The 22,229-nt window shown below is 38.4% G+C and overlaps 1 protein-coding gene across 13 annotated transcripts in view; it reads left to right on the top strand.

Moving 5' to 3' along the window:
* The window catches only part of NFIA (nuclear factor I A), a gene marked incomplete at its 3' end in the record, with an annotated part of 555,825 nt that overhangs the window by 482,867 nt on the left and 50,729 nt on the right, over positions 1-22,229 (top strand). For 10 of the 13 annotated variants that reach the window (XM_081056515.1, XM_081056507.1, XM_081056517.1 and 7 more), the window contains 2 exons: positions 1,568-1,696; positions 20,405-20,583. In XM_081056515.1, the coding sequence (XP_080912641.1) occupies positions 1,568-1,696; positions 20,405-20,583 (308 nt within the window). Of the gene's footprint in view, positions 1-1,567; positions 1,697-4,158; positions 4,213-20,404; positions 20,584-22,229 lie in introns of all 13 variants that reach the window. The other 3 variants (XM_081056516.1, XM_081056519.1, XM_081056511.1) reach the window with 2 other exon arrangements.

The raw sequence follows: 22,229 nt of genomic DNA, 5'->3' as shown, positions 1-22,229 counted from the left end.
CCCAAGTTTTGCTATATCCAGGCAACTATTAGTAAAGCCATCGATCGATAAAGCTGAAACCTGTACAAGTAATTTAAATATCTTTTCAGGCCGCTTGCTGTGTTCCAGGCCCTTTGTTACATTCTGAAAATAGAGGTGAGGTGAGGGGCAAAGCAGACATAGTCTCCGTTCATATAGAATCTGTAGTCATACGCCAAACTTGTGTTGTAGCATCTCATTAAGGAAATCTGGGATCAGAAATAACAAGGACGTCTTTCTATATAGGCCAAACTAAATTTCGGAACAGCTCTATACCTCTAATGTGCTTGGCACAGTGTGTGATAGTTAGTTACCTACTCAATAACAGTTACATGCTAATATCATTATTATTTTTATTATTTTTCCAGTTCATCCAAATCATTCTCTGGTCATAGGCAGAACACAACACATGTAGACATGCATAAGTAAAGGGAGACTTGGTTCTTTTGATAAGAATGCAGGCCGATGTTGTGCTGCAAACTTAAGAGAGCCCACGTTGGTCCTGTAATGTGGAGACTAAGAGTCGTTTCCTTTATTTTTACATCCAAGTTATCATTGTTTTAATTGGCACCCTACTAAATGGATAGACGCCTCCAGTTGTATCTGTCAGTGTGGTTGCCGAGAACATTACAAGTCCTGTATTTACAAGGGACTATTTTCCCATTATTTTCCTCCCAAAGCATTTCCAGCATGAAAACTTTAGAAACCGTAGCAAAAAATACTACTATTAAAAACAAGCTTTTATTGTATTTTCTTAACATAAAAGTAATAGATGTTCATCATGGAAAAGACAAGTAAGCAGAAAGAAGCAATGAAAATCACCTGAATCCAACACACTGAGAGAACTACTGTTGTAGTTTATCCCTGTTTCCTTCCAGTTCTTTATATACAAAAATATATTTTTTAATGGCATCATAGTGTAACATCCTATTTTGTAATTGCTTTCCATGCTTTTATTCTATGTCGTCAAATATCTTGCCATGTCATTATTTTTTTACAGTATTATTTGCATTGGTTCTATCAAATGCCAATTGTGAGGCATTTTTAAAGTTTACTTTTATCTTTTCTTTGTTTCTATTATGAATAATTTATTGGATGAGCAACTGAGTTACCATTGTTGAAGTTTGTTTTCATGTTAAAATAGCTAAATTATTTCAAATAATTTAAAGTGCCTTTGGTGTGGGGTAACTGGAAAGATGAAATGATTGCAATGAGGTCTTCATGTGCTTCTGTAGCCTCCTTTTTGAAAGGTCCCAGAGGCCACACTTTCAGGAAACACTGGGAGAGTGGTACTCTATAATTATAGAAGATCAATAACTCCAAAATGGACTCTGATTTAGTAGAATAAGTTGAAATCAATTACAGACTTACTTACTGGGCGACCATTCTGTCACCTATTTGTTCCCATGACAAATTCAAAGCAATTCAAACCAAATTTTCCATGCACAAGCCAATTTCCTTCTTTAATTCTTTAAATGTTATCTTTTACGTTGCACAGTCTGTTGTTCCATGAATACAAGTGCACTTACCAATCCATCCTTCTTGCCAGGAATGCCATCTCCAACCACACTGAAGAAGTCGGAGAAGTCTGGTTTCAGCAGCCCCTCCCCTTCGCAGACCTCCTCCCTGGGAACAGCATTCACACAGCACCACCGGCCTGTCATTACGGGACCTAGAGGTGAGCTGCTCCACAGGCGCCCTGGGTTGTGCTTAGATCATGGCCTTGGCACCGCCGTAGCAAAATAAGAGACAACGGGGACTCCCCCAGAATGCTCCCGAAGGCAGTGAGTGTTCCAATGTCCTTTCCTTGGGGACAGCTTTGGAATGTCAGCAACCAAAGCTAGACGGCATTAAATTCTGGATTCTTAACCTAAGGCAAAAAGGGACCAAACCTCTTGTTTTGCCAGGGTGGTGTTGCAAAGCGGTGGGGGGTAATTTGAATTGGACCAAAATCAAATCCATCCCACAACTTGCACAAGAGATGTGTGTGTGTGTGTGTGTGTGTGTGTGTGTGTGTGTGTGTGTGTATGTGAGGTGAGTATATTTCTATGTAGTCAATTACCTGTCTACAAGTACAGTTGCCCCTTGAACAAAGCAGGATTTTAAAAATCCACATAGAAGCAGACCCGCATAGTTCAAACAGCTGTATTTTCACTCAGCATTTGGGAATCCGCATATGCTGAGGGCCGACTTAAGTTATATGCAGATTTTTAGACTGTGTGGCGGGTTAGAGTCCCTAACCCCCACATTGTTCAAGGGTCAACTGTAATAGCTTTTTTCATTCTGTCATCCCTGATGATTCCCTTTCCCTGAAACCTGATTTCAATATACGGCGTTTTGCATTGAGGGTGTTTGCCTCACGGTGCTGACTGTGGACGAGCAGTCTTCATTCAGTCCTTTTGAAGTGGTAGATAGTTTGTCTGGTTTTCATTGCAATGTTTTCATTATTTTTGCCTTGTGTGCTTTTAAGTTTATTATTAAAATGTGTCCACAAGAAATATGATTTGTATTTCACATTAAAGACAACCTTTAAACCTCAAGAGAATGTCAGCAAGTCACTTAACTTGATCTTATTGCAAGATGAAAATATTTATTAGTTTGTTTATGAAACTCCCACAGTAGGAGTATGAATAATTGTAACCACGTTTGCTTTCTTCTATCAGATTTTCGTTTAGGTAGGTCTGTGATCTACCAGCTGGTATCGTAAAACATCCTAGAAAGTTATGGTCTCTCGTCTACTTTGACATACGCCTGGGAAAACTGATAGTTCTTGCATTAATCTCACTGTTAGTCCCACAAATCTGAATCCCTTCATGAATACTCTCTGTGCATCTCAGGGAAATATGGCAATTGAGAAAGCTGCCCCATGCACACATGCAGAAATCCCAATGAAGAAAATAAGTATTCTGACTATTGTGTTAAGCAATTTCTATACCCACAATTATGAAAACTTACTTGTTTCATCTTTAAATATCTTATGATCATTGACAGAACTTTCTCAACTTATTATTTCACTTGTATGTGAGTATAATATAGAGAAGAAATATGTATATATTCTAATTTGAAAACCTTGCATCAGAATTGGATTACACAGTCCCAGAATGCAGAATGAGTCTCTTTAAATGGGGTAGTATTGTGGTATTATCCTCAAGGTCCACATTCATTAAGCATCTACACTGGTGGAAAAGAAAAGATGTGAAACCCTTTGAATCTGAAAGATTTTTGGTCTCAAGGAGATAAGGCATGTGATGTTTCTCATCATTTTTATTGTTGGGTTAGCATATTCTAAATGCTAAATGAATATTAAAAACATAAACTTCCTGTCCTCCTAGAGTACACAGTCCAGTGCAGAAGAAAGGTACAAGAAAATAAGTGTTTAGAAGATGATGTGGAATATGCTGTTACTTAATCACTTTGTATCAGATAAAGAGACTTCAAAGTGTAAATACCTTTGAAGACGAATCTTAAAAGTTGCTTACATTCCAAGCAAAGGAAAAATTCATGGTGTAGCAAGGAACTAAGGACTGGAAAGAATAATGTGCTATAACTTTCTCAACTTGTTATTTCACTTGTATGTGAATGTGATATAATTAGAGAGGATATATGTATATATTCTAATTTGAAAACCTTGCATCAGAATTGGATTACACAGTCCCAGAATGCAGAATGGGTCAACTGCCTCTTTGCCTTTCCACTCACCTTCTGGAATTTTCACCAATATTCCAATAAAATGGTGACAATACTACTGCTAAATTCTTCCCAACCTCTTATTCTTATACAGAAACTATAATAAAACAATACTTGTAGATACTCTTTGAGGCGCATAAAGCAAAGTGCATGTATTATCATTTATTCACTAAATGCTAAGAGTGCCATCTGTGAGTCTTGCCTAAAACCATATAGTTCTAGAAATAATAATGATTCTAGCATTTACCCATGGATGCTATGATTGGGAGCTTCTTCATGCTAGACAATTAAACACACATGCTAAAATGATCCACACTGTGTTGAACCTGAGTGGACCTCCTTAGGTCTAGAACAATGCGTTTTGATCTCCTATCATGGAATTGTTTTTGAGGAAAAGAGAAAGATGCCTAGTTCAAGAATTATGGAATACCAAAGATTCTTTGTTTTCACCAGAATTCAAGATGGTTCCCAGCATCCTCGGTTCTCCTTTCTGGAAAGTCTACTCAGGTACCCATTCTTATTGCACCCTGCCCCCCTTAGTGGTCTGGTGAAGGGAATTGGAGTAGTTGAGATGAAAGTCTTCCGTGGCATCTTTGTGGTAAGAGTCATAGAATTGAGATAGGCTAACATAAGACATCCTTGGGCTGAGATATTTTGAAAAGGTTGGTATTTAGCCTTTCATTATTTAAGAAATATTTGCTACCGGTATCGTATTGCCTTTTATTATTCTCTAAACCAGTTGGAAAACGAATGTTTGAAATGACATCACATCTGGGACCAAGAATTGAGGGTTTAGGAAGATGAGGCCAGATTTCAGGAGGGAAAGTCTTACTGAGGGAACCAGTATGGAATAAATGTGACATGGATACATAAAGGCGAATTCAACTTCACATGTGTCTTTTATTGTGTCGAGTTGCCCCAATCTGAAACTGACATCACCAGAGAATCCAGACAGACGATCAAAGTTCCAAAGGGCCTGTACACTGAGGGGGATGTTCTTGACTGCACTTTTGCTCGTAGTCACATGGTATATTCACCTCTCACACTCAGGTGGAAAGACTTCTGCTGCCTTCCTTAAAATTTCTTAAAATTTTTCATGGGAATACCTTGACTAGACAAACACCAGTTCGTAAGCAATAATTGTGTAACATATTTCAGTGCCCAGACCAGAGGTGATATTTTAACAGAGCTACAGCAAAGCAAGGTCACCACTGAAAACACAGTGGCCCTATTTTTCACTGCAAACGTAACCTGTATTTGGAAATTTGGTGGCCATCTTTTACAGAGGAAACCTTTCTTTGAAGACTGCAAAGCAAAGGCAGAAATAAAGGGCCTTAAGGGGAGGCAGCATACCATGGTGGTTAAGCACAAAAGCTCAGGGGTCACATGGACGCGACCCATGTTTGAATCCTGTACGTCACTTTTCCCAACTGTGTGAACCTGGCACATTGCTTCTGTCAGGTATAGGCGCCTCATCTAAAAATTAGAGACCATAAGGTCTACCTCAGGAGTTGTGTTATCTAAGGAGTAAATGAAATCATGTATTTGCAATCATTCACACTGTGCCTGGAAAGAGAGTATGTACTCAGATCACGTAAACAGTTTAATCACTCATTTTCATCCAGGCTTTGAAAATCTCATGCTGTCCTTACTGCCTTCACCCATCAACATTTTACCCATCCCAAGACAAGCTCAAGTACCACTTTCTACATGAAACCTCCTCAGCTCCACCCAGGCTACCATCACCTCATACTCCTTAAACTCCTGTAGTCTTCCATGTCTGCACATTTCCTCCACCAATGTTGTCTTGCTTTGTTAGGTCATGTACATATCTCGTCGCTCTCCCAGAATGAAACCTCTGAAAGGAAGGCGCCTAACTTACACTTTGGGCATCACCATTGTGTCTCACACAGTGGGTTTTATGCACAAGTATTGGTGCATAAAAGTATTTAGTATTGGATGACTAAAAAGTATTTAAATTGCACATAAATGTATACAAAAGACATTCATTCCTTCCCTGAAACCGATAGGTTCTCATTGATTCGCATGAACTAAGAGTGATAAATGTATAGTAGTTTGTGAAGTACTTCTTTATAAGGAATGTCCAAGATGGGGACGAACCATGGCCTTTCATCCAAAGAAAACTTTTGCAAGATTATGTAAGTAAAGCTGTGATGTGCTATGAAAAACCTGGGGTTTTTCTTGTTTTGTTGCTGATCTAATCATTTACCTGTTGTCATCATTGTGAAGCTAGAGACATGTGGTTTCTTAAAATGAATCTTCTCTCTGATATTGGATTTCTTTGTGGTTTTGATAAATCACTTAACCTTGTGGCCTCAGTTTGTCATCTGTATCATGGGGATAATACTTTACCACCTATGTAGTTAAAATTCGGTGAAGGGGTTCAAGTATTTTGGACTATCCTGGGGAGTAGGGAAGATATTAAGTTTTAGTAAAGGCATGTGTATGTCGTTTTACATTATTATAATTACTGTGCACTTTAAGTTGAAAGATTGGCCTTTCAAAGTCTTCCTTTTACCGGTACTTAAAATTTCAACCATATTAAAGTATTTAATCCTGAAAATTTATCTTATTCACGATAACTGAAAAAAAACATTTGTTCTTCCCTTACCTTTGTCATCCTTATGCTGTGACCTCAGGGTCACAACTTAGTCACTGCGCTCCTGCCTTTTACCTGCATTCCAACCAGAAGGATGGGAAGGCGTGAGAGCAAAAAGTGCCTACTGGCTCATTCTACCACCTTTTAAAGAATCTTATGCAGCATGGTCAGAGCTGTGCCACAGGGTCACCTCTAGCTGCAAAGGAGGCTAGAAAATCTAGCGGTTTGTGTTTGGGGTTTTTTTTTTTGCTGAGCATACTGCCATTCTGAATAAAATTAGGGCTTTAGAGGTATATAAATAGAAGAGCAATATAATGGTTAGCAGTCAGTAAGTATTCCGTATTACTCTTACAGATTACATGAGCTGGCCAGAGCCAAGACTAGAACTCAAGTCTCTAGTGCAGTGCCTTTTTTTTTTTTAACCTTATCAGTAGTTTCTACCTTTCCCTACCCTTTTGGGAGAAATAAAATGCATTTATTAAAACAGCTTGTTTTTATATTTTTTATTAGTCAAAGAGAAAACATAACCATTTAGATCTTTTGATAAGCATGACATAACCATATTATCACACTGTTTTTTAATAACAGCTATAAACAAATCCCTTGACCTTTCTTTTTATTAGCCCCATGAATGCTTGCTACTAATAATGCAGGTTTTCTGTTATGTGCAAGTCCCTTCAGAAAACAATGTTTGATGTCAGTTTGGGTTTTTTAACATACTAAAATTACCCTGCTGACTCCCATTACTGTCTGGGGACCCATTAATGTTTCCCACAAATATTTATCAAGCATTCACAATGTACAAGGTGCTCTACTAGTTGCTGAATAAACAGAGAAGCTTGGATTCTGGCCTCAGAGTGCTTACCTCCTGGTGGATGACAGGACAAGAAGACCAGCAGTTATATTGCCTTGACGGGGAACACAGGGTGCTGTCAGGGGCAGGGGCTTCCTGATAGAGAACTACTGTGTCATTTGACACTGTGCCAGTCCAAGCAAGCATAAGACTTAACCCCTATTCTCAGAGTACCTTCTCATTGCAAGCATGCAAAACAAAGCCACAGCAAATAAGTCAGGCTTTTAGATAACTAAGTACTGAGGAATTGAGGTATACAAACCCCCACTTCTTTATGAGTCAAAAATATATATACACAAAGGAAGTTTAGAAATCAAATTGCCCTGATTCTGGAAAAATGGGTAAGATATACTAAAACACTAGCCATATAAGTCAGAGCTTTATTGTGCAGCCTTCAGAGAATCGTGCCAGTTTTTGTTTGGAGAGGTAGTCAAAAGTTTATACTCTATGTAAACCTCTCTAACTCCATGATGTGCTTGGCCCAAATGGGGGTCCTGCTCTTAGTGATGAAACATCTGAGGGTCTGCAGTTAACAGGATCTCCCCGTTGGGCCAAGAAAAATATACTACAGAGAATTATGAGAATGAAGATCATCTTCCAGGAAGTTGAGATCAACAGGAACGGTTGGAGGAGTGTAGATTCATTATTACTATAAGAGGAACATGGAAGGAGAGGTAAATTAGGAAGGAGACAGTTATTACTAGGTGGGAGGACCCCTTGGAACAGGGAGCAAGTCTTTATTCTTCCTGCCTGCATATCTCAGCCTCATGCCTGGCATACAGAACACAGTCAATAAATATTTGTTGAATAAATGAATGAATGAATGAATGAATGTATATGGATTTGACTGAAGGCAAACAGAAAGAAAGTTTGGGTATAAAGAAAGACAGCAAACAGAAAGAAAGTTTCCATGCCTCCTGTGTAATCCTGATATAATAGTCAAGCGCATGCATTTTTGGCAGCATTGAGAGAGGTTGATAAGGGCTCAATATGTATTTGCTTGATATTAATTAAGAACTTCTGCCTTGATAGTACTTAAGAGAAATGCCGAGCTCCAAATGATGTAGTCCTCTTTTTATAAAATTTTTAGTGTGGTAGTCTACATTTTTCTGTCCATGCTAAGGACCCTCCAGAAGGAATATACCCTGGTGTTTTCTTACTGCCATAACCGTGGCACCCCTCCTTGTCATAGTCCTCAATACCTAAGTAGCAAATTTGTTTCGCCTTCTTGTGTCATATCTTCAAACTTCTCTGTCTTTTAGGAAAGCTTTTAACCTCGTTGTAGAATATGCTGGCACTCCTTTCATTGGAGCGGAATCTAATTTGTCTCCCCTGGTTTAGTGCAATTGAATCATCTCAGGAAAATGAGAAGCAATTAAGTACCTGTTGCTAACAAGGTGCTGAAATAATCCGCCACTAGACGCAAGGTGTTTATTTATTATGAGAGTATGTCATTTGAGAAAACATTATGTTGTCTTTCTAAAAAAAGCAATTGCCAGAATTGATTTTTAAATGCAGGTGTCATAGACCTAACAAGTGCCACCTTTAAAGAGCGTTGAGAAGAGAAGTAACAGGGCTTGTGAACACTGGTCAAGGTTAGCTCAAGTGTGGGTGCCCAGCCTAATGGTAACATTGTCAGCGGGATTTGAAGGAACTGGATAGTAAAGCGGAAAAGCAGCGTTTCAGCAAAGGCCCTTTAAGTCCCAGTTCAGGAAATTATTAAATTCATTAGCCAGATACTTACAACCAGCTATTACTGGCCAGCCAAAGGAAAAAAACAATGCCAGCAAATGCTTTAAAACTAGAACTAAACAAAAGTCAGGAAGCATGTAATTAAAACTGTACCTTTATTGTATTGTAAAGAGTTTCACTGTGACATGGAAAATATTTAAAGGAGAAGGCTGTTTAGCTAATTTGTCTGCAAGTGAACTGCTTAGTGGAGAACTACCCTAAATTAACTGTAAGGCCACCCACCGAGCGAACCTCATAAAGGGCCATGGCTGCTCAGCTTGGTTTTGTGTAACCGTTCAATAATTACTAGATAAATGCATAACTAAAAGCTCTATTACACTAATAATTTGTACTGAGATAGATGTGTGCGACACCCTGCTGGGTTAATTTGTCATCCCTGCAGCAAACTTCAGAAGGGAGCTCTTCTGCACTGGAATCATGTTAATATGTTGTCCCAAAGAGGACAGGTTAGAGCACTAAAATCAATTGGCTCCTTAATCCCTTAAAGAGGCAAAATGCCCCCAGGGCGAGAGCCAGAAAGAATAGGGTGATTAACTACGTAGACCTAGATTAAAACTCATCTTGACAAAAGAAGCTGCTGTCCCTTAGAATTCCTTCTCTCTCTCTCTCTCTCTCTCTCTCTCTCTCTCTCTCTCTCTCTCTCTCTCTCTCTCTCTCTCTCTACACACACACACACACACACACACACACACACACACACACACACACACACACACCCATAGACTGACTTATGTATGCAAAGTGAAGGCAATGATTCTTAGCAAGGTTTCTTAGAAGTCCTCTCACTGATAAGACTTCTGGGTATCACTTTATAACATAATCAGATAAATCTCTAAGCAGTTCTTTTTTTCTGGTTTAGCTTAATATAATGTTGATTCCATGTTTAGACTCATTATTTTCCTTTTTTTCAGAGTAGAGTAGAAAACTTCAGTATTAGACTTACATTCTCTTTATGTGTAAGGTTCTCTCTCTCTCTCTCTCTCTCTCTCTCTCTCTCTCTTCTCTCTCTCTCTCACACACACACACAAACACACACACACACACACAAATTGGTGTTTTAGATATGAAGCTCACATTTAAGCTTCAGTGTAGGGTTTTCAACTTCCCCTATTGACAGATCCATAAATCATGTTAAAGTTAAGTGAATTACTGTAGCATGGAACTGTAGCTTTAACAATGTTTATGTAGTATCAGCTTATCATGCATGTAGGCAAAAGGGGTTATTCAAAATGGGAATGTACAGTCCTAGTAATGTGGTTGCAAAAGCGCAGAGAGTCACCCATTTCTTACGGCATCCTTTGTGTTATTGAAACCAGCACATTTAATCACGTGTATGAAATGTTTTTAAAATGTGTATTTCTGAAGTACATTTACATTTGTCCTTTGCCATTTCTTCATGTTAAATGGCGTTTGCTTTTCCCCCCCACACACACACAATTCCTATTCTCTTATGTGGAAAACACATTGGAGGAACATCAGAGTTGCTAGGTGGTATTACAATAGTAAGGGACCTCTGAACGAAAAATTCTGAAAGGAAATAAACTGTTTGACCTCTGGAAAAAAATTCTAAAAGGAGCAATAGCGTGCAGTGAAGCAGCATGGGCTGCGGAGTCAGCCAGAGTAGAATTCAAGTCCTGGCCAGCCATTTGGGATCTGTGTAAGCTTGTGTTTTGCCCCCTGTACGAAACTTTAAGGCTTTAATAGGGGATGGCAGCGAAATGACATATGGAAAGGGCTTGGCACCATACATGGTTATTACAATATCATTGACTATCTTCCAAAGTATGCAGTACTCTACATCCCTGTGCCTGTTTTGTAACTACCAGTTTGTACTTCGTAATTCCTTCACCCTTTCCACCCTGCCCCCACAACTGCTTTCGCATCTGGCAACCATCGGTTTGTTCTGTGTATCTGTAAATCTGTTTCTGTTTTGTGTGTTCCTTTTTTTTTAATTCCACATGTAAGTAAAATTATATGGTATTTGTCTTTCTCTCTCTGACTTATTTCACGTAGCATAATACCCTCTAGGTCCATCCATGTTCTTGCAAACGGTAAGATTCCATCCTTTGTTATGGCCAAGTAATATTCCATTGTATATGTGTACCACCTCTTCTTTATCTAGTCACCTATTAATGGACACAGGTTGCTTTCATATCGTGGCTATTGTAAGTAGTGCTGCAGTGAACATAGGAATGCACATATCTTTTCAAATTAGTGTTTTGGATTTCTTCAGATAAATACCCAGGAGTGCAATTGCTAAAACTAGGTAGTTCTAGTTTTAATTTTTTTGAGGAACCTCCATACTGTTTTCTATCGTGGGAAAACAGTTCAAATCTTGATTTCCAATTATCTTATGTTGTCACATTGCGTTGTATGATTCTGATTACTTTTCACACATCTTAATTTATTCTAAAAAAAAAAAAAAAACTATTCTAAGAATCATAAATAAACCAGAGTTCAGCATACTGTCTGGCACATAGTAGATTCTCAATACATACTTTAAAAAAAATTTTTCGATTACAGTTGACATACAATATTATATTAGTTTCAGGTGCATGACATAGTCAACACATACTTTTTAAATGAGGGAGCCCACTATGTACTAGACACCTATGTATACTAATTCTAATCCTCAGAAAAAAAGGTTTAATTCATGCTATTTTACCCAATTTACACACAAGCAAAGCAGGCTTGGAAATGTTAAATAACTGCCTAGATTAACATAGAGAGTGACTGATTTCAGACTCAGAATAATTAAGCTCTAAAACACATACAAGACATATAATTTCCATTTCACGGTAGAGGAAACTAAGGAGCATAGGAGGCTGGCACAGAGCTAGTTGATACCCAACCTGGGATAAAAACTTGAACCCTGAGTAAAGTACAGCACAGGGAATATAGTCAGTAATATTGTAATAACTATGTGGTATCAGATGGATACTAGGCTTATCAAGGTGATCCCTTCCTAAGATATATAAGTGTCTAACCACTATGTTGTACACCTGAAACTAATATAGTATTGAATGTCAACTGTAATTGGAAAACTTTAATTTAATTAAATTAAAAATAAATAAAACTTGATCCCCTGACTTCAAACACTTCAAACACTATGCTGATTTTCTTCATACATCCTCCCCTTGTAGGAAATCTACCAACAGTAGCAATAAATTCTTAAATTCTATGGGGTGAATTCAGGAAGATATTTTTGAATTCAGGAGGATACTTTGAAAGTAACCTATGCTTTAGTAATCATACAGCTCAGAAATGGGGGCTTAAACTACAATATGAACCTGACAATTTGGTGGGGAGAGTGCTACAAGTCAATGGGGGGGTTGTGTCATCCTGAGATTGTGCGGAGGGGGCCGGCCGGGGTTTTTTTTGCTTGTTTTTGCCCTTTAGTTTTTTAATGTCAGACGTGCAAACAGCACAGGTCTCAGCCCTTGGTAATCCTCTGAGACGTTAGAGACGCTCCACAGATTCTACTTTTGAAATTTTCTTTTGCGGGGCTGCAGTTTGTGATTCCAGTGCATTTCTGACCGGTCATTAGAGGATTCCCTGCCTGTTTCTGTTAACCTCAGTAATCATCCAACCTATGGTGGGAGTTCTTTTCCCCCTTACTGTTTGGATTTGTTTTTTATTTTTCATCTCTTATTTCATAATATTGTTTGCATATTGTATAAAAGCTCAAGTTCCTTTCCTGGAACTGGAGTCTTGTCAACTCTGCTTATTAAACAGTCACTCTTAGTATCTCCAGTAATCCCGGCTGTTGTGTGGTGTTTAAACACATTTCACATCATCCATCGTGGCAGCTTAGGCATTTGATGCAAAAATATGGTGTATTCGGAGAAGAGGTTCTGGCAGCATCCAAAGGCTGGCGCTCTGTCTCCCAGAGCTTGAACTAGCACACTCAGGGTTTTTAAAACTCTAAATAGTACAGCCTTCCCAAGCAAAGTCATCTTAGAGCCTGAGTCTCATATACCGTAGAACTTAATATCCCAGAAACCTTTTTAAAAAGTTCTTTTAGAAGACATGTGCTCCCTTATTTTAGATTTTTTAGATTTTAGTGTTATTACTATGCATCAATTGTACTGAATTATTTATAAATGTAATAATCCCAGAGACTGAATTCTATACGCCCACTAGAATTGAAAGATAACGTGCACTTTAGCAGTTGTTTAGTTCAAACTCTTCACTTTGCATATGAGAGAACTGGAGGAGAGAAGTTGCCCACATTTTTAAGATAAATAGTGGCAGAAACAAAACTAAAACCCAAGTCCCTTTAAGTGGAAAATGTTCCAAAAAGGTACCCCAGATATTCTAAAAATAACTTTTTTTTTTTTTTTTTTTAGCGTTCAACATATATCTCTGATAAATAACTTTCAATAACTAACATGGTGGGCCTTTCAAGGGAAATGATAGAGAGTTCCTTTGTATGTGGGTTTGGGGAGGCTGTGCAGAGGCCATTCTCAGAATGTGGTTAGGAGAGAAGGGGGCCTGGGTAGCAGGCATCTACATGGTGAAGGGGTAGGTCAGTATGGACACTCAAGGATTGTAAATCTGTGGGGAAAATAGAGTCTAAATGGAGACAGCCCCATAGTTCTAATTTTCTAGGTTAAGTGTCAGAGTCTGATATTTAAGCAAAGGTAAGAATTAACATATATTTGGTCAAAAAAGAACCTACATAGGCCATTTTATCTATGACTGTTGGATCAAAATTATTGCTATTGTTGCTTTGTTTTCACATTTTGTTGTTATATGGAATTTTTTTTCAAGACCCTCATGTCATCTCCATACTGATAATACATACTCTTTCATCAATATTTATGTGTTCATTTGTCCAGGAGACAGATAGGTAATAGGTACTTCTTGCTCTTTATTACCCTTCCTTCCCACTGTGTATTCTGTAGTTGGAACAGGTCCTAGCACATAGGCGCAAATTCCAATTTATTCATTTCCCATCCCACCCTTACCTGTAATGCTATTACCAATAAAAGAAGCTGTTTATTGATCACTTAACCATATAGTCAAGAACTATGCCATGTGCCTTATATGCATTGTCTAGGTTAATCCTCATAACAAGCCTATGAGGTATTATTAGCTCCATTATATAGATGGCAGAACTGAATCAGCAAAGTTCAGAAACTTGAAGCATGGCTGGTAATGATAGAGCTGGAATTTAACCATCTCTATCTGACTCCAAAGCCCATGGTCCTCATATTATACCACTCGGCTTTTCTGACTCATACGTTTAACTTGAAATGATACACACACAGGTATGGGAAACCACCTCAGACCAAAGCATGTTAAATAATGGTGAAGAGGGTCAAAGAGCTACAGACGGGTTGGGGTGGTTGTGGTGGGTGGGAATGGTTAAAGGTGGTCTGAAAGTATGAACTCGCAATAAAGAAAAAGGAAAGTGACCGTGGATAGTTAACGGAGATATAGAAAGCAAGCACATTGCTTTGGAAAGCTTCAAACAGGTGAGGCTTCAGCAGAAGGGCCTGCTGGGACAAGGGCATGGTTTGGTAGCAAAGAGGTGGAAGGAGCAGTGATTGTCAGTTGCTCAGCTCAAAAGCAGAGGGTTGCAGGTGTTTGGAGAGTGAACAGAAATTATGTGGGTCTACACCAGGGGCCAGCAAAGCACCCACAAGTCAAATCCAGCCCTCTGCCTGTTTTTGAAAATAAATTTATTTCTGAAACACAGCCACATTCGTTTGTTGGTGTAATATCTATGGCTGCTTCTGCACTATAGTTGCAAGTTGAGTAATTGCAGCAGACACCATGTGGCCTGCAAAGCCTAAACTGTTTATTCTCTGGCCTTTACAGAAAATGTTGGCCAACCCCTGGTCTCGACTATATGCCAGGGTCTTTGAGCAACAAAGGTCTCTAAGTAGCTCAAATGGATCTCAATAAAAATTTTAAAAGACTTTGGTCAGTCTCTCCCTCTCTCCCCCTCTCTCTCCCTCTGTCTTCCCCTCTCTCCCTCTTTCTCCCTTCTGTTTTCCAAAAGACACTGGAATTTGATCTCCACCAGAAGATGCCCTTAATTCAAATGGAGTAGAATATATCAACCATCTTGGAAGTGTCCTGTAGCATAAAGTCCCTTTGTCTGGTAGCAATAATATAAAAATATTGATGTTTTCCAAGTCATCATGCAGTGTCATATATTTCTCTCATTTGACATATCCAGGTCCTTTCACACACATCTCAGTGATGTTAACAATATTCCCTATATGTTTTGAAAACCTTGGCTTGCCTTGAGTCAAAGGTTTGTTATTTAGAAAAGGCTCTGCCTCCTAAAGTTTTGAAACCCACTGCCAATTCCTTTTTCTTTGTCTCTCTGTTAAAATAAATCCCGTAATACCAAACTTCTAAGCTTTCATAAATGGCAGGTCTGACTCATGCATGATTTATAAATGATAGCTATGGACCATTAAGATAAATTTCTCCGCTTTAGGTAGGCTATAATGGCATTATATATTGTGGTTTTGAATTTCTGAAGAAGCAAAATACATAGTAGTTGACAACCCAAACAATTGAAGTTCCATTTGCCCTTATAGAAGGCGTGTTTTTTTTTAAGTGCATTTTTCCCCCTTCTACTTTCTTCTCCTTTTAGAGCTCTGCCTTGTTAAAATCTTTACTTCTAAATATGAGGAGTCAGGAGTTCTCAATGCCACCTTTTACTCCATGGAAATGGTTATTTTCGTCTAAAGAACATCTTCCTGCTGAAGACAGATGAGTCTCTTTTTCTTGTAGTGGTGCTAACAGAAAGGAACAGTATGGACGCTCACCTGTTGCCACTAACTTAGTGTTGATTAATGGTGTGAAGTTTTGCAAATGCCAGGGCTTAGGAGTGATTGTTCCGTTCTATGGGGGGAAGGAGGCCGTGTGCAATGCTGCCTTCAGAGCACACTGCACCTGAAGGCGGTTACATTTTAGTGTTTGTGCCACTCTCTTGACAGCTTTCCTTTGGCACTTCCCATAGAAGAGAGACTAGGATTTAAGAGTTGGTGCCAGGAAGCAAACTCTAACATGAAAAGAATCTGAGTCTCTGTCCAATCTGGGAGATGCTGCAGAGGTTCATGGACAATGAATAAAGCAATTAAGACAATGTCAGGGTTAAATAGAAGAACATGTTTCAACCCATGAAATTCTGGTTTGAGGAACTATGTGGGAGAGTTATTAGAGTTCTTGGAGGTTGAGTTTTGGCAACACCATTGAAAATGGTAAGGAGGGATTGCTTTATTCTATCTCTTTTTCTTTCCTAAAATTTAGAAATTTAGAACGAAATGCAAGGTTTCAAACCTATGTGGCCATGCCTCCCTGGCATCATCTTCTTTGAGCTAGAATATGTGTCTAAAAGCACGGGAAACTTCCCTACAGTGGACTCTTAGACTAAGAATCACTGTGGGATCATAAAAGTCTCTCAGCACTCACAATAATATAGTAATGACCTTGACCTTCCCCTCCCCCAGTCTTAATCAGTTTTACTTTAAAGGAGGAAGCATTTTTATATTAACTATATAGATATAGATATAGATAGATGTATGTATGTATATATATGTATATCTACTATGTCTATCTATCGATCTATCTATTTGTATTCAATTGTATTAATTTAAAATTTTTCTCTTGCAAACTGAAATCAAGAGAGTATTTTAAAGACTTGGGTGGGTGTATATGTGTAAACAAGTCAACTAACCTGCCTGATCTGCTGCTTTCTTTTTTTTAAGTATTCAGTAATATGATCACTTTGTAATAAATAACGGAGCCCTACACCCTTTGGGAAATTCTGGTGCTCCGTTTTTTTCACTTTGGCAACTTGGTTCAGAATATGTATGCAATGCCATTCCAGCCAAGAAACCTGATCAAATTTCCTTCCTTCTCATCTTATTTGTATTCTTTGTGAAAAGCCCAAGCAGTTGTTTTAAACAAGTCTGGCCTGTGGTTAAAGTTTAAACCAGTAGTGAGAGCCATCCAGAGGGGAGTGTTTCTAACATTGCTGCTCCTGGCCTAGGGTACTAAGAGTATTAGACCCCAGAAGCAGCCAATTTTGCAGGGCCTTTTAATACACAAAATTGTATTAACATCAACATGGATACAGATGGATGCACTGCAATAAACTGTAACCACTTGAGAAAAGCCTTTATTGACTCTCAAGTAAATAATGCACATTTTAAAGGATCTAAATATGCATTTACATAATGTGCTATAATTTTTTATTGTGTCAACTACTCACACACACACATCCATAAGAGATGTTTTTCTCCATCAGAAATTTGGACTCACACCATTCTTTGTGCCTTGCATTAGCACCAAGCCAGATTCATAATGTAGTTTCTCTTTTATAGGGTCTGCTCTGACAGTCTCAGAATAACATTTAATGAATCTTACTGATTGAATGATTGATTGCTTGATTCATTTAGCCCCATCGACATTTTCTAAAATGATTTGAGACTGCTAAGACAAAAACTTAGGCATCCTAAAAATGTCGAATCCAAGAGAAAAGGGGGAAAACAAGAAATACGAAAGAAGAAAAACCAAATTTTGACATTGCTGAAATCTTAAGTCTGAGCTTTAGAACAATAGAGGAACCTGATGGCTCTCATTGTTCAGTAAAAGGCTGTTACTTGCAGGGTATCCAGAAAAATAGCATATATTTCAAAATCTTGAACAGAACTTTGCAATGTCTATCACACAACTATTTTCTGTTGGAAGAAATTAAAGCTCAGAATTTTGAATGATTTATATCCAGTTCTACCGTCAACTAATGGCTGAACCAGAAAGTCCAGGCATAAGAAAGTAGGGGTTGTAAAGGAGAACCCTTTGAAATGCAGACTTGGCGACTGTCTAATTGGAATTACAGTCTAAATTATTTCCTGGTATTAATTAAGAATTAATTGATCCTTATAAATCAGTCGTTGTAGAATTAGTTCCATGTATTCTCAGGTTTGTGTTCAAATAAACTCTATGCCACAAGGAGGAGATGAATAAATTGTTTTTAGTAAAATGTAACAAAGAAACTAAGTCTAAATTTAAGTTGTTAATGATCTTCTTTTACATATTTAATAGCAACAACAACAACCAAAAGAGGGCAAGGATATTTATTTACAATTAAGGGAGGGATTCCAAGATCCCACTGAATTGTTTCCTCTATTAAGCTTCTTTAACTCTAATCTGCGCGATCTTTGCTCAAGTGAATTTTTTCCCTTAGGCAGCATTCTCTGTTGGCCACCACCACTCATAATCTAACAATCATTCATCACTTTATCGAGCACCTGCAGCCTTGCCACTTGAGGTCTGCTTCCCAGGGACTCTTGACAGTGGGGTTGCCACCTTTGGAGGTTGACAAGCTGCAAAAGTTGAATGTATCATTTTGTTATGCTCTGTGTATTCCCAGCCTCAGTTGGAAAATTCCACATTCCATCCCTAACTAAAAACTATTCCATCAAATGTAGGGCACTGGGTCAAAGTTTTTTGCTACCAGCAGTGAAGAACATACCACATAAGATGAGAAAAAAATCTCTTTGGTTCTTTAAAGACAATAGCGCAATTGGCAGAGTAAGAGATGACCAGGGCCAATTAACTTTTTAGCTTGTGGGTTTTAACTCAGAGGCAATAATGGATCCCAAGATTTATCGTTTATGTATGAAGGCGTAAGTTTGACCAGTTTTTCTACAAGCTCCCTGGCTCTTTGGCAGGTGGCAAAAAAGGAAAAGTTTTAAGTCTATATTTATTTGCATGGTGATTTTGTTCATTCCTATACCACTCATTAGTTCAGTCACTCATTATAACTTCAACAAATATTTATTGAGTGCCAGAAACTGTTCTGGGGCTACGGCATTGAATTATTAAATGGATGGAAGAACTATTTTACTAAAATGGAGAAGACTGAGAGAAAAGCAAGTATGAGGGGTGGAAAGTGACAAGAATTCTGGTTTGTACAGATTATGTTCAAGATGCCCTCCATCGTATGATTGAAGACAGAACTTTGTCTGTGTTGCCTCAATGTTGTACCCGAAGCCCGAAGTAGAAGCCTTTGAATGTTTGCTGGATAGGTTACAGGTTGCATGGATAAAAGGCTCTCATCAGGGCATCTGCGAGGCATGGACTGGACTGTTACTTCTATTCCAAACCACCATTTCCACTCTTTAAAAAACGACAGATGCCATTCTGAACCTCCAAGTCCTAGCCATTCCAGTTATTAGTCAGAAAGTGCCCTAGTTCTACAGACATCGCAGTAAAGCACAGAGAACCCACAGCCAGGATCAAAATGGATGCCTCTTAAGTCCTCAGCCAGGCCACTGGGATAGTGGTACAAGGTGTGCCCTGTCTTGCTCATGTTTCTCTTCAGTTTTATGAGTCACTCTCGGTATTAGGAAAATCTTATTCTCCAAAAATGTGGGTATTCCTCTGTTTTCTCTTTGCAGGGGCTCCTTGAGTGTAACGATTTTAACCGCAAAAAGTAAGGAAAGATAAATACTCTCTCATCTGCTTTTATTTGGGAGCTGCGTCTCTGGGCCTCATTGAGAAGTGAGAGCTGCTATCTTGCGTTACTCGGCTTGAGTATCTTCAGTCTTTCCCATGTGTAGCTCTTATCCTGCAGCAGGTTTTATAAATCACCCTTCCAACTCAAGGGCAGAAGTGTCTCAGGAAAATTATTCAGCATCTCACATAGGTTTTTTAATCTAATGTAAGCTTCTCGTACCAATGAAATTGGGCAGGGTTCAAATATAAGGGAGTAATAGTTGTCGGAGTCTTTTATCAGCTTTTATGAGCAGAGGGCCAACAGTTTAGCAGGGGTCACTGCCTACTCAGCCTGTGAGTTCCCCTACTGTAAAACATGTATGCATTTCTGAGTTTGGCTTTGAAATGGCAAAAAAGGGCGACATAAACCTTCCATGTAAAGTGACGCACCCAAATTGCACAGGTTCATTATGTGATCATTTACTACATACTTCAAAAAAATTTCATCCTGAATTAGTCCCTAGAAATTTCCTTGAAAGGGGTATAAGAGCTGTAACAATGAATTATTGTCTATGGATAGCTCAGCATGAAAGGGGACCCATATGTGCAAACTAGAATTTGTCATATGTAATGTCAGTTAAATCAGGTCTAATCTACCAAATACATTTTTTATTGCTTGCTTCATTAAAAAGGCTCTTAAGGTAATGAATAATCTTCAGCTTCACCAAGGATTATTAATGCCTTTATAACTCATGTCCACTGAAAATAGAAAGACAGCTTGCAATTCTACCCTAATCTAACCTCCATGTTTGTCTTAGAGCCTTAAAGAAGAAAATCTATCAGACCTATCCACTGTTCAATTCAGTTACATGAGCAATACTATGAACTGGGTCAGGAGAAGAAATTTCTTTTTTTTTTTTTAAAAAAAAAGGAAGTTGAATCAGGTTTACAAGCTGTGGCAAAGCACCTTTTTCTCTTCATAACTCTGATGTTTTCTTTTCCTACAGCAAGTCCACACGCAACCCCATCGACTCTTCATTTTCCGACGTCACCCATTATCCAGCAGCCTGGGCCTTACTTCTCACACCCAGCCATCCGCTATCACCCTCAGGAGACGCTGAAAGAGTTTGTCCAACTTGTCTGCCCTGATGCTGGTCAGCAGGCTGGACAGGTGGGGTTCCTCAATGTAAGGAAACCTCTTTTTTTTTCCCAATTTCTTTAGAAATATTAACTGAATGTAAAAATAACAAGGGGAAACCTTATGACCATGTGACATTGTGCTCTAATGTTGTGCTGACTGACTGCCCGCAAATGTCATATTTATTCTAGATTGTGGGAAAGTTAACTTACTCTCAGAGTGATTGGCTAGGGTTTAAAACCAGTGTTTGTGTTATGTTCGCAACTGTCAAGTTTATGGATATAAATCATCTCAAGGGTGACCTATGTAACCTTCTAAGGTCTGTGGGCTGATAATTCCACCTCATGCATACTAACCCTAGGGCTCACACAGTTAACCAAATAGAAAGACCAAAATAATTTTAAAGAATGATTTGAGGTACGAGGGAGAGGTAGGGGAACGAGGGGCCACAGATGTTTCAGATCAACTAAGCTGATATTTTTAAAAAATACAGTCTCCTAACACTTTAGATCAAGTTGACCAGTACTTGAACTCAAGATGTTAGAAGTACAGTTTATTATGGTTTGTTGTTTCTGCAAGTAGCTATCTTTCCCACTTATCTTTGTATAAAGCTGAACAGTATGCAATAGTTTCAAATGAAAGTTTTTATTTTTTTCTCAAATAAACCAAACCATCTCTATTTGAAATAATATTCCAAATGTTAAAGTAATTTTTAAAAATCACAAATTTTATTTCAATACAGAACTAAATGTTTACAATGGAGAGCTGTATCCCAAGGCCGATAACAGTAATGATGACTAACAAATAGTGACCAGCAGAAAGCCAAACATGATTTTCCTTTTCCCCTAATAACTGCACGTGAAGCCACAGGTTAGCTATAATTATTATCACCTCATTTAGAATCTCACATCACACGGCCCTATCTCTGCTTTTCTTCCCTTGCAGAAATACCTGATTCTGCATATCTGAGACAGAACAGGCAGCTTTGACTAATGTCTGGTGATGTGTTAGCAGATACATTTCTGTCTAGACAACAAATCAATATGGTGCCTTTTTTCTTTTTTGCTTGTGTATTCATTTGCTTGGCTTATTCTAAAGAGTTCACTTATGGACTTTTAGCCCACTCAGAAATAACACACAGGCAAGTTTGTTGGCAAGAAAGCACCACATTCTGATGGTCAGACGAGATAGTCTTTGAGGAACAACACTAAATATATAAGTGAATGTTGATGAGGAAGTGAGACTGCCTCTGCAGAATTATTAAACTTAAACTTAAAAGCCTGGGATAACAGCATCTCCTTCAACTGAAGTTTGATTTGGGACTATAGCCTAAATAGGAGCTGTTATTGTTGGTTGAATAGTGTCAGTGGAGTCTGGCGTCAGGCCACTTGGGAAACCATGAAAAAGCTGAAGTGGTCACCAGGATCAAGATCAAGCATGTGACTTTTAAATTTCTAATTTTTTTTTTAAGTCTTGACACCATCCTCTATAACTGTCAAATGCCCAATTTTGCATTTTGATCACAATTTTACAGGGTTTAAGTCAGTTCTTTTCATGGGACCATTTTGAAAAACTTGAAAATAAAATGGATTTTATTGCTTTCTTCAGAGGGAAACTTTCTTTTGTCAAAGAGCTATTATTCGGTTGTTTTAACATCAGGCAGCCAAATAAATATGATTCTTATGGCATATGCT

The sequence above is a fragment of the Rhinolophus hipposideros genome (assembly GCF_964194185.1).
Source record: "Rhinolophus hipposideros genome assembly, chromosome: 8".
NCBI classification, from domain to species: Eukaryota; Metazoa; Chordata; class Mammalia; order Chiroptera; family Rhinolophidae; genus Rhinolophus; species Rhinolophus hipposideros.
Note: the sequence above shows the minus strand (reverse complement) of the source record. Positions and strands in the feature narration are given on the sequence as shown.